At 45.9% G+C, this 12,180-nt stretch overlaps 1 protein-coding gene across 5 annotated transcripts in view; it reads left to right on the top strand.

Moving 5' to 3' along the window:
* ABCC12 (ATP binding cassette subfamily C member 12) overlaps nt 1–9,663 on the top strand; it is a 72,148-nt gene extending 62,485 nt beyond the window's left edge. For 4 of the 5 annotated variants that reach the window (XM_073015718.1, XM_073015715.1, XM_073015716.1 and 1 more), the window contains 7 exons: nt 1,476–1,565; nt 3,972–4,161; nt 4,621–4,780; nt 5,896–5,974; nt 7,012–7,125; nt 8,634–8,798; nt 8,906–9,663. In XM_073015718.1, coding sequence (XP_072871819.1) covers nt 1,476–1,565; nt 3,972–4,161; nt 4,621–4,780; nt 5,896–5,974; nt 7,012–7,125; nt 8,634–8,798; nt 8,906–8,992 — 885 coding nt within the window. In that variant the 3' untranslated portion in view covers nt 8,993–9,663. The remainder of the gene's footprint in view (nt 1–1,475; nt 1,566–3,971; nt 4,162–4,620; nt 4,781–5,895; nt 5,975–7,011; nt 7,126–8,633; nt 8,799–8,905) is intronic. The other variant, XM_073015720.1, reaches the window with a different exon arrangement.
* Nucleotides 9,664–12,180: the final 2,517 nt, after the last annotated feature.

The following is a 12,180-nucleotide window of genomic DNA, read 5'->3' as shown; positions in this document are numbered from 1 at the left end:
GCTGCGTGAGTGCAGGGATCTTGCCTGTAACCTTCAACCCTGGAAACTGGTGCCCCGACCAGTACCTGGCCCATGGCTACTGCTCAGTCAATGAAGTTCGCTAATGCATGAGATGGCCCTGCCTCTAGCCCACTTGGTGACACATGCTGTGGCTGCCCCACCTTTCCAGGGCAGGCTGGAGGTTCCAGGCATTCTCACACCCAGGAGCAGGTGTAGCAATGACTGAGGGAGTCCGTGGCTATGTACCCACGTGTACCTCAGCTTTCTTGCCCTGCCATGGGCCAGTTCCGAGGTGTGCTCCATTCAGTGTCCCAGAGCTCCCAGGCCAGCTGGACTCTCAGTTGCCCACAGCAGTAACGTCTCACAAACACACCTGGTATGGGCAGCCTCTCTTCCCCTGCTCACTCCTCCATCCCCTCCTGGTACAATCTGGGTTCACTGCCTATGTTCGTTTGTGAAGGCTGCTGTGACAAATTACATGCTTGCAGGCTTCAAACAAGAGAATGGTATTCTTTCACTGTTGTGGAGTCAGACGCCCGGACTCAAGGTGTTGGCAGGGCCAGCTTCCCCCTGGAGGCTCGGGAGAATCTGTTTCTTCTCTCTTCCAGCTTCTGTGGCTGCTGGCCATCCCTGGCATCTCTTGTCTTGTAGCTGCATCACTCCAGTCTCTGCCTCTGCCTTCATGTTCCCTTCTCCTCTGTGTTTTCTCCTCTGTCTCTTATAACGACACTTATCACTGGACTTAGGACCCACCCAGGTGATCCAGGATGATCTCAAGGTCCTTATTAACACCTGCAGAGATCCTCTCTCCAAATGAGAGAGCATTTGCAGGTTCCAGGGATTAGGAAATGGGCACATCTTTTAGGGGTGGGGGACACCATTCAACCTGCCCTAATATACTCCTTACAGTCAAATCTCAGGGTTGGCCTCTGGGAGATCCAGGCCTAAGGTGGGTGATCTTAGCAAGCCACATGCCCCAGTCTGAGCCTTGACTTTCTCATTACTATAGCAAGAAGACAGGCTTGATGGTTTTCTGTTCTGTTATGGCGATGTGATTTTCAGTTGCTTTTTGAGCAAGGGGCTGAGGGAGGGCTGCTCTGAGATGCAAGACCCTGCCAAGTGGCAGCAAGGGGCCGATACCTAGCAGTTCTGCAGCTCCCAGAGAGAATTCCCACCACTCAAAGAGGCGTGTGATCAAGTGGTTCTGTGGGGAGATGATTCTCACCATCTGGAGTGCTGAGGAAAAATGTAATTACCATTTGTTTCTAAATACAAAGGAAGTGTTTAAAGGCAAAACACCCCAACAGGAATATCTTTACTTCTGGGCACTTGGCTGGGAAGGCAGGCCTCCTGTCTGTGCCGTCCTGCTTGAGGCAGGGGACGGGTCATTCACCAGGGCTGCCTCCTAAACCGGGAGCAACAGAACCCGAAGGAGGAAGGGGCTCTAACTGCGGCTGCTTTCTCCTTTTTAACAGCTGAGCGGACTGCTCCAAGTGTGTGTGCGAACGGGAACAGAGACCCAAGCCAAATTCACCTCCGTGGAGCTGCTCAGGGAATACATTTTGGTAAGAAATTCGTGCATCAAAGAGGAGGGACAAGTTAATTTTGGCAGGACTTGGGCAAATATTGGATCTTTTTAGATGCGAAAGGGGTCTTTTTAAAAAACTGAAATCAGACTGGGCATGGTGGCTTACGCCTGTAATCCCAGCACTTTGGGAGGCCGAGGTGGGCAGATCACCTGAGGTCAAGAGTTCGAGACCAGCCTGGCCAACATGGTGAAACCATGTCGCCACTAAAAATACAAAAATTAGCCAGGCATGATGGCGAGCGGTGGTAATCCCCGCTACTCGGGAGGCTGAGGCAGAAGAATCACTAGAGCCCAGGAGGCGGAGGTTTTGGTGAGCTGAGATCCCGCCATTGCATTCCAGGCCAGGACAACAAGAGTAAAACTCCGTCTCAAAAATGAAAAACAAAACAAAACAAAAACCCCAAATCGGATGAGTCATCCCTCTTCTTAAAACCTGTATTTACAATACATTCTAAAGTCCTTGATGTTGAATGTGAGCTTCTTTTTAACAAGGTTTCCTTAAGGGCTGTTTTGATACACAGAAAAATACAATTCAGTGGTTTACTTTGGTTTCTAAAAATTAATAATTGGCCAGGCGCAGTGGCTCACACCTGTAATTTCAACACTTTTGGAGACCGAGGCAGGAGGATTGCTTGAAGCCAGGAATTTGAGACCAGCCTGTGCAGTATAGTGAGACGCTATCTCTCAAAAAAAAAAAAAAAAAAAAAAGTTAAATTTTGCCATGTGTGGTGGCGTGCACCTATAGTCCTAGCTACTGAGGAAGTTAAGGAGGGAGGGTCACTTGAGCCCAGGAGTTTGAAGCTGCAGTAAGCTATGATGATGCCATTGCACTCCAGCCTGTGCAACAGAACTCGACCCTGACTCTAAAATTTTTTTAAGTTAAAAATTATTATTTGATTGATTAAAGTCATAAGTTGAAAAAATAGAAGCGCAGTCTGACGCTTCTTTAAAAGCTTTTATATCCAACTTACAAATCTTGCTATTCTTTTAAAAGAAGTCTAGCCAATTCTAGCAATCACATTTAGGTGCCTTTGAAGAGTGGCTCCATTTACAAACTTAATTAAACACTTTAAAACATTTTAAACTGCATTTTAAAATTTAATACATTCAATTTCTTTTTTAACTACCTCAATGATCTGATTTAAGCACAAACCTTCCTGAGTTTGTATAACTTTAATAAATTAAACTTATAAATATAGTAAGCTCTAAGTTTTCATGACAGAATCAATGCTATAAACAGTAAATTTTTAACGTAAAATCATGTTTAAATCAATTATTCAATTGTACATTTTAAATTCGCATCACCAGCCCAAGGTCTGTTAATATATTGTGAATACTTGAAACACCAAGCATGCAGATTTCTTAAACTAAAAATATGACTGTTACAGTTTCGTTTCTCTAAAATATTTTTATTCCTAATTCTAAATCTTCTAGGCGTTAAAAAATACTCAGTCCTTAACAATACAGATATTTTCTCAGCTAAATGAGGTTGCTTATGACCAGAGATGTGGGCTGGTCAGCCACCCTGATGGGGTACACGGGATCCCTAATTCCAGCTGTTTACACAGAGGTGACTTAAGAGGAGGGGCTGCTCTTGTGACAAAGCCAAGCTGCCCTTCTCCTTAATCAGACCTTGCATTTCTTGGACTCTTAGGAGACTTAAATGATTTTTTTTTTTCATGTATCTCTAAAGACCTCTGAACTTGACATCCTGCATTCTTACCATCTTTGTACTTCTAGCATGATGATAATTCTTGCAGATCTTGAAATTATATCTGGTTGAATTCTGCAGATCTCAAGACTCTCTCTGGCCTTGTCACACAGCTTCAGGGCTACACTTCCGACATTTTCCCAGGCCCACAGGCCCAGTATGAGCTTCCCTTGTGTATTCCTCTAAGTCATCCATCCCTCTATTCGCTAAGCTCCAGCCACATGATTTTTCTTTCCATTCCTCAAATTGCCCAAGCTCATTCTGGCCCTGGGGCCTTTGGACTAGTTGTCCCCCCAACCCTGAAGGGCTCTGGACTTGATCCTCTTGTAGCTGGCATCCTCCCAGCACTCCAGCCCTCAGCTCCAATGTCACATAGGCGCCTTCCTCAAACCTCAAGTACTTTTACTCTCCCATCCCCCTTGCCCAACACACAAATCACATTCTGTATCCTATTGCAATACTCTGTTTTGTTGTCTTCATTTTTAATTTTTTTTCTTGTTTATTATCTGACATCCCCACTGGAATGTGAGTTTCTAGAATTAAGGGTCATTATGGTTTATTTCACCACCATGAATAGCAGTACCTGAAACTGTGTGAATCAATGAATGAATTAGTTAAATAAATGAAAAAACAAATGGCTATTCACTGGTCATTGGTTGTTCTCCTTTACAGACCTGTGTTCCTGAATGCACTCATCCCCTCAAAGTGGGGACCTGTCCCAAAGACTGGCCCAGCCATGGGGAGATCACCTTCAGAGACTATCAGATGAGATACAGAGAAAATACCCCCCTTGTTCTCGACAGCCTGAACCTGAACATACAAAGTGGGCAGACAGTCGGGATTGTTGGAAGAACAGGTTCCGGTGAGGACAGGCTGTGTTTTTGTTTCTTTTAGGTTGTTTGCTTTGGATTTCCACTGGATGTCCTAGTTAAGTCACACCAGAGAGTGATGTGTATGTGTGTCAGATTGGCTGTTATTTCTCTCAAATCTCTTTACTGTAAATTAGGATTTCAGGTTGAATGGGTGTGTGGAGATGGAAGCAGACACATCAGTTTTTGAATTAATTAAATGACAATCATTCTAGTGCAACAGGGCCCCAGAGATGAGTTGTGTGCTAAGGGCCCTTGCAAGGATGAACAGGTTAACTGTGTCAGGGTAGCCCATCCCTCCACCCTGACCCCGGTGAGGACACTTTCTGTCTACACCATCATCCTTATGGAGCCATTTGCATTGCATCAAAAATCCCACTAATTAAATGCTTCGATATGATGGAAGCACAAACTGATGTTTGATTTGTTGTTCTTGCTTTTATGGCTCCCAGGAAAGTCATCGTTAGGAATGGCCTTGTTTCGTCTGGTGGAGCCAGCCAATGGCACAATCTTCATTGATGAGGTGGATATCTGCACTCTCAGCTTGGAAGACCTCAGAACCAAGCTGACCGTGATCCCACAGGATCCTGTCCTGTTTGTAGGTACAGTAAGGTAGCTGTTTTTAATCATTGTGCATTCTTATTTTTGGAGAATGAAATCAGACTGACCAAGAACTTTGTGATGTCCCCAGGGCATGGCTGGCCTGGAGCTGTTCTGTCTGAGGGAAGCAGCATCCCAGAGGGTTCACAAGCACTGCTGGTCCCTGTTTCTGCCTCCAGCCTTGGGAGGAGCCAGGGCCCAGGGGTCTGAGCATTGCTTGTGTTTTATAAACACATTATCAATGAACAGGATGCTTCTATATTCATTCATACACTGAGCAGATATTCCGGTGGCTCTGGACAGCCCTAGTTTATGCCTGTGTCCCAGCACCCCATCAGGTTTAGCAATGGCCACTCTGAAAAGTGTCCCAGTGTGCACAATAAAATAAATAGTTACCTCACATATATAGCTGTCCATTTCGAAGTGCATTCATTTATTTCCACAACTAAGTGAACAGAAGCTATTCCAAGCAAGAACAGTAGGGCTGCAGCTTCTGTGGGGCTCCAGATCTGATATCAAGGCACAAGGGGAAAGGCAGTTTCTCAGTTAGCCAGTGCAGTGGCTCTCTCTGTAATGAGAGGAACATTTCTCCCATAGAGCACCAGATGAAGTAGGGTAACTGTATTTACTGTATTTAGCATTCGTTGTTTGAAAAATGCATTCTGCCTCTTGAAACAGTAGATTTACATTCTGTGTCTGAACTGCTCAGCACCCTGTGAGGCCCTAGGAGCTGCCAATGCATGGAGTGGCAGTTTTGGGTTGCTCACTTTCCCTCTTTCTCTGCCAAGAATTTTATCAGTTCAAACCCACTCTGCTACTCAGGGCTGCTGAGAGGCCCAGGTGTGTCTTTCTGAGCACCTTGCTCAGAGCTGCTTCTCGGCAGGGTTCCACCTGTCGTTGCCTGCCTCGGCGGTTTCTGCTCCATCACTGAGTTGTGGACCCTTGGTCTCGTGGCCTGAGGTCCATATTTTGTGGACCACTGTCCTGGACTGAGGACGATTCTCAGAGCATGAGGTCATCACATGCTATCTCCTACCCTCCTCCACATGCTACAGAAAGCCTGCTCCCCATCCATCCTCTCATCCTTGGAAATCCGGCTCCCTGTCCTTTCCTCTCCTTCATTGCAGGTACAACTTGGATCCCTTTGAGAGTCACACCGACGAGATGCTCTGGCAGGTTCTGGAGAGAACGTTCATGAGAGACACAGTAGGTCTCTGGGGCTGTTGAGGAGGAGTTTGTTTCCCAGCACCACTGCCCTAGATTCCTGGCCTAGGTTTAAATTTGACAAGCACCTAGGCCAGCACTTAGCCAAGTTTATTTTTGGACACCACATAAGTCAGTAGAACATAATCCTTAGTTACTCTTTCCTATTAAAAGCAACAATAGGGCTCTACAATGATCCAGTCAAGAGCACTACATGTATCGTCTCACTTGGTCCTTACTACAATGCTCTGAGGTTGGTACTCTTACCCCTAATTTTAGAGATGAAGAAATTAAAGCTCAGGGAAGTAACATGCCCAGGCTAGTGAGTAGCAGGGTGGAGACTTGAACGCAAGCCTATCTGGCCGTAGAGCAGATGGAAGGCCCTGCTACTCTGCCAATGGCCTCATTTGCTTATCAGAACAGACAAGCCACAGAAAAGGGGAGGGTGTGGAATGTTCTGGGAATAGCAAGTATGGCTGGTTGGAGAGGACTGAACCATCTGTGAGAGGGGACCCTGTCCTATAAGAACTACAACCCCAGCTGAGGTCAGCAGGTAAGCATGACCACCTCTACAGCCCAACATGATATTTTTCCAGGACTTGGTATACCAACATGAGCATCTTCCAAGGCCACTTTGGCTTGTCACTCTGGATAAGCCAGACCCTGTCTTACCCTTCCTTAATGTCCAGGAAACTCTCCCATCCCATCTCTATTTTGTCCATGCAAACAGCAATCCAGAAGGCCATTTCCAGTTGTTTGTGTGCTCTCTGGAACTGCATTTGCATCATTTGTTCTTTTTGTGAATTGTCTACGGGGTTCTATGAGTCATACTGTGATTTTAAATTATTAATATCCACTTACTCCCTGGTCTTTCCTTGGTGCCTGTTTGCAATATTGTAATGATTGTTGTTTTGCACTTTCTTTGCCATAGTAAAATAAAGCAAGTTGATGAATGCAAGAGAAGGGGGCAATCAATACAGACAGCATAGGACAATTTTATAGATCATCAGCACAAATGTGGCATTTTCTGTGTTTTATAGATAATGAAACTCCCAGAAAAATTACAGGCAGAAGTCACAGAAAATGGAGAAAACTTCTCAGTAGGGGAACGTCAGCTGCTTTGTGTGGCCCGAGCTCTTCTCCGTAATTCAAAGGTAAGAAAACACGGAAAATGGATTGGTTAAATTTTGGATATTTCCCGCAGCGCCACTCAATCCAGGAGGTAGTGCCAGGCGTATGTCTTTCAGCAAAGAGAGAGCAATTGAGCCATTTAAAAACCGATCACTTTTTCTTAAGACAAAGTTGTGAGGGATAAAAATTGAAAAGTAACAGCCATTTACAGCAAGAGCACCTTCCTCTCCCAGGCTTCCCCTGGGGAGGTCTCGCTTAGATTTTCACTCTGCTCGCCTAAGTGGTTTGAGTTTGAAAAATCTGTCTCCCAACTTTCTCCCATTGTCTCTGAACAATTCTGAATCTGGATACACTGTCCCCAGGATGCTCAAGAGGGCCATCAGAATGCTAGGATATGGGAATTGTACAATTTATACTTATTTTTCTTTGTGACTTAGCCACCCTTATTTACTGATTTCCAGGAAGGGATTGCTGTTGCTTTAGTAATGTCAGTGTCTGAAACCTCATCAAAGGTGTGACCCATTGTGTGTATTCTCCAGATGTGCTAATGTCAGGGGAGAGGGACCAGCATGGATCCAGTGCCTGCCGTGCTAAGTGGTTTAAGTGTCATCTCCATTTCTAGCTCATCAATAAGGCATAACCCCCTTTCACCTATGAGGGAACAGAGCCTCCAGGAAGTTAAGTAACTTGGCCAGCCAAGCAGAGTCAGGGGTTAAGTTCAAGTACTCTGATTTGCTAAATCAAATCTGCCCTGTGACCAACAGAATAATACCCCACCTCCGCAAAGATGTTAATGTCCTGATTTTTGGATCTTGTGAACATATTCATCCAAGACTTTTAATATATTAAGTTACTTGGCAAAAGGGACTCTGCAGTTGTGATTAAGGATCTTGAGATGGGGAGATGATCCTAGATCTGGGTGGGCCAAACGTATTCACATGGGGCTTTCCAAGGAGGAGGCAGAAGAGTCAAAGAGAGAGAAGGAGCTGTGATGCCAGGAGGGGCTATGGGTCAAGGAATACAAGTGGCCCAGAAACTGCAGAGGGCAAGGAAACAGAAAGAATGCAGCCCTGACAATACCTTGATTTTAGGATTTCTGACGTCTGGAACTAGAAGATAAATTTTATGTTGAGTCTCTAAGTTTGTGATCATTTGATATGGCAGCAATATAGGGAATGAATGTAAGTGCTGCTGTGCTTCATGCCGACTCCAGTTAGCACAATAGATAAAGCCTGTGCAGCCTGTCTCCCTACGAGTTTGTAGGGCTAGAATAAACCACTTAAAAAGAGGAGTAAAGGATATACAACCTTGTCCCTCTAGCAAGTTCCTTGGGAAAGATGGAGGTGATGTGATGTGACTTTTACTTCACTCTTTTCTCTTTTTTTTTTGAGATGGATGTTTAGCTAATTACTTTTCATCTTGCGGTCTTCTTTTTCTTCTTCTTTTTTTTTTAAAGTAAATAGAGCCAAGGCTATAAATTCCCCTCTCAATGCACCTTTGGCTTACCTTTACAATGTTCCCTCCTCAACAGATCATTCTCCTTGATGAAGCCACCGCCTCTATGGACTCCAAGACTGACACCCTGGTCCAGAACACCATCAAAGATGCCTTCAAAGGCTGCACTGTGCTGACCATCGCCCACCGCCTCAACACAGTTCTCAACTGCGATCACGTCCTGGTTATGGAAAATGGGAAGGTACAGGAAGCTCTTTTGGCTTCACCTCCCCAGAAATTTCAGTGGTTTGAGCTTTACAGTGGGTAGATATTTTCTGCTGATTTCAGTTCTTCTTCTCTGACTTTCAGGTGATTGAGTTTGACAAGCCTGAAGTCCTTGCAGAGAAGCCAGATTCTGCCTTTGCGATGTTACTAGCAGCAGAAGTCAGATTGTAGAGGTCCTGGCGGCTGATTCTAGAGGAGGAAGAGGCTCTGTGAGATGAGTAGGAGGGGTCTTCAGGAGGAGGAGCTGTCCTCTCTGCAAGTAGCCCTGGTCTCCAGCCCCTCCCATCCATGGAGTGAGCTGGCACTGAAGTCGTCCCCCGTGTCATACTCAGTCCATGTCACCCCACTTGGTGGGCTTGGGGTTGGTTCTGGGTGGTGAACCTAGGCAGACAAAGCTAGTGGATTAAAAAACTGCCCTTCACCTCCCAAAACCCCAAGGGTTCCTCATGTGTTTTCACCAAAACCACCCCACTGCCTGAGAATGAATATATTGTAACTTTCAGTTAGAAACCAGCCACAATAAAGAAAATGGGAAAATGTCTTAGGATGGAGTTTGCAAGGTTTCCTTGCCCGTTATCAGAAGGAAAAAGAGCAGAATTTTCTTCTCGTTTAGCCCCACTCACTTCCATCTTGACTGGATGACAAGCAGTAACTACACAGATCTGTAGCATGAAAGATTGAATACAGTGTTTGGCCAAAAAAATTGTTTTTTAAATCATATTATATGTTTCAATTGATCTATTAGAATAACCAAGAAAACAAAATGCTGGAGTTTCTCTATAAATGACACTTTTGTATCTTCTTTATTGGTCATTAAAACGCAGTAGGAAATTACCCTGAAATGTTGCCTTGCAATTATTTCACTGAAGATATTCCAATTTCTGTACTACTTCCTCTCATAGACCCTTGTTGCCTTCTCCCTTTACTCAGTAATGAACCCTCACAGTCGCTTACCAAATAAAAGGCTTTCTCTCCAACCTTGAGGCTGGTTCTGATGGAAGCAGTAAAGGTGTATTCCCAGCAGCCCCAGGAGTGAGCACTGCTAATTCATGGTGACATTTGAGAAGAAAAAAATTATAGAAAATCCGGCAAGCTCTTGTGTAGTAGCCGCCAAGGGGCAGGCCGGCAGTTCTGGCTATTTCTCATTCGTCAGGAATGAAGGCCCTATGAGGTTTCCTGGGCCTGCTTTCCAGGCCCCAGGCTGAACTCTAAACACAGCTCAGGGCAGTGTGGTCAGCAAAGCTTCCAGATGGCAACCCCCCACCCCACTTCCCTTCTAAGTGTTGGTCACGTCCTTGCTTCCCCAGACATGGAGGAAGGAGTGCCTGACACCTGGGAGCACCCGGGGAACACTTGTGGCAGCCATGAATGACAGCATCTAATGAACTCACTCAAACACAGCTGTGGAGCCTGGCGAACATCCCTCCCAGGTGCGTGTGCATGTTAAGAGCTTAATCTGGATTTCTGGTCAACAAGCCAATAGCCAGCAATTCAAGGGCTGGGCATGTGATGTTCACCTCCAACTGATTATTCTCCAGCCCTCCTCCAGCCAGGCCTAGGCAGGGGTCTACCCAACCAGCGGGGAGGCGAGCACACCTGGCCTCAGGTAGAGTTTAATAGCCTGGCAAGTGTGTGAAAGCCCTGGCCCAGCAGCTTGGCAGCAGTGGATCCTGCCCTCGGCAGAGGGTGCACCAAGACATGTGGCTGAGAAGGACATGAGCCAGGGGTTTCCTTCCGTGGACAGCTCCAGGCCAAGTGTGGATCTGTTTGTGAAGGGACACAGTGTATCTTTGCCTGATCTGAGCTTTCCCCCATGGTGCATAACCCTGACCGAAGGTCATTAAACCCGCATCCATGGGAATCCATGACAGTTGTGCAATGTCAGGGAGGGATGCTTTATTTTCTACCAACTTGACACCAGCCAGATAATCAGTCTGTGATTTCAAGAGGTGGTGTTTTCATGAGGACAGGGGATAGGCTACAATGACCCCTGCTGCTCCTTCAGATGCACTGAGAGAGGAATCACCTCCTATGACTCCTTTTCTGCCCATACTCGCTTTGGTTTACTCTGGCAGAAGAACACCGACATTGATCCTGATGTCTACTGAGACCTTGCACTGTGCCAGAGACTGTGACAAGCATTTTTTTCATGAATTATTTCACTGAATCCTCACCTCACCCCATGAGATGGGAATTGAGGCTCACTGAGGTTAGTAACTTATCTACAGATGCCCAGGAAGGAAGGGACAGAGATAGGACTTGAACCCTAACCAGTCTGGCTCCACAGTCCCTGCTCCCAACCCCTTCACAACAAAGCCCCTCCAGTCATTTCCCCTTGGCCTGTTGCAGGGACAGTGATGGTCATCAGCATCCTCCCTGGGGGAGAGTGACTTCTGAGGGTTTGGCTGTTTGCAAGTATAAGCCATGAAACCATCTTAGCAAACCCCTCTCCCACCCCAATTCCTTGCTGTCACTGCCATATAAGCTAAGGGGAGGCTATGTGGAATAATAGTAGCCATTTAGCCAAATTCCTCAAAGCACAGGCTTAGGTTATTAAATCCTAAACATATCCCTGTGGGGTAGGTACCTGCTATGATCTGAACGTTTGTGTCCCCCCAAAATCCTCATCTTAAAACATAACCCTCAATGCGACTGTATAGAGGTAGGGCCTTTAGGAGGTGATTAATTAGGTCACCTAATTAATGAGGGTGGAGCCCTCATCACTGCAGAAATAAATACAATAAAAATAAAACATGTGCTGTTAAATTCTATGCAACACTGCTGGAAATGTGATCCTCCTGGTGAGAAAGAGCAGTGCCTGTGTTGTAAAGCCTGAGTACTAGTCAAGGTAGACTCAGTTATGCTGCAGTAACAAACGACCCCAGACCACACTGCCTTATTTCTTGCTCATGTGATATGCTCATCACAGGTGAGCTGCAGCTGTGCTTATCCTCTTCACTCTGCAACCCAGCGGAGCAGAGCAGTCTGTGCCAGGAACATCATGTTTTGTGGTAGAGCGCAGGCAGACATGGCAATCGGAAGCAATACATGCTATTTTCATCCACACTTCATGGGCAAAACAAATTGCCTGGCTGCTCCTGAGTTCAACAGTGTGGGTAGTGGTGGTGGTATATACCCCACTCCAGAGAGAGGACCACCACAAGGCACAAGGACCAAGCTTATTCCAGCAGGAGTTGTATAAGCTTCCTCTTTGGAGGGGCAGCAAATATTTTGAACAATACGACAACCTACTATAGCCTGGGTTGGGATCTTCGTTCTGCCACTGAGTGGCTGTGTGATATGGGGAAAGTAGCTTGCCTTCTCTGAATCTCCATTCCATCTGTAAAATTTGGACAGAG

This window comes from Chlorocebus sabaeus, chromosome 5 (genome assembly GCF_047675955.1).
Source record: "Chlorocebus sabaeus isolate Y175 chromosome 5, mChlSab1.0.hap1, whole genome shotgun sequence".
NCBI classification, from domain to species: Eukaryota; Metazoa; Chordata; class Mammalia; order Primates; family Cercopithecidae; genus Chlorocebus; species Chlorocebus sabaeus.
This window is presented reverse-complemented; position numbering and strand designations above follow the sequence as displayed.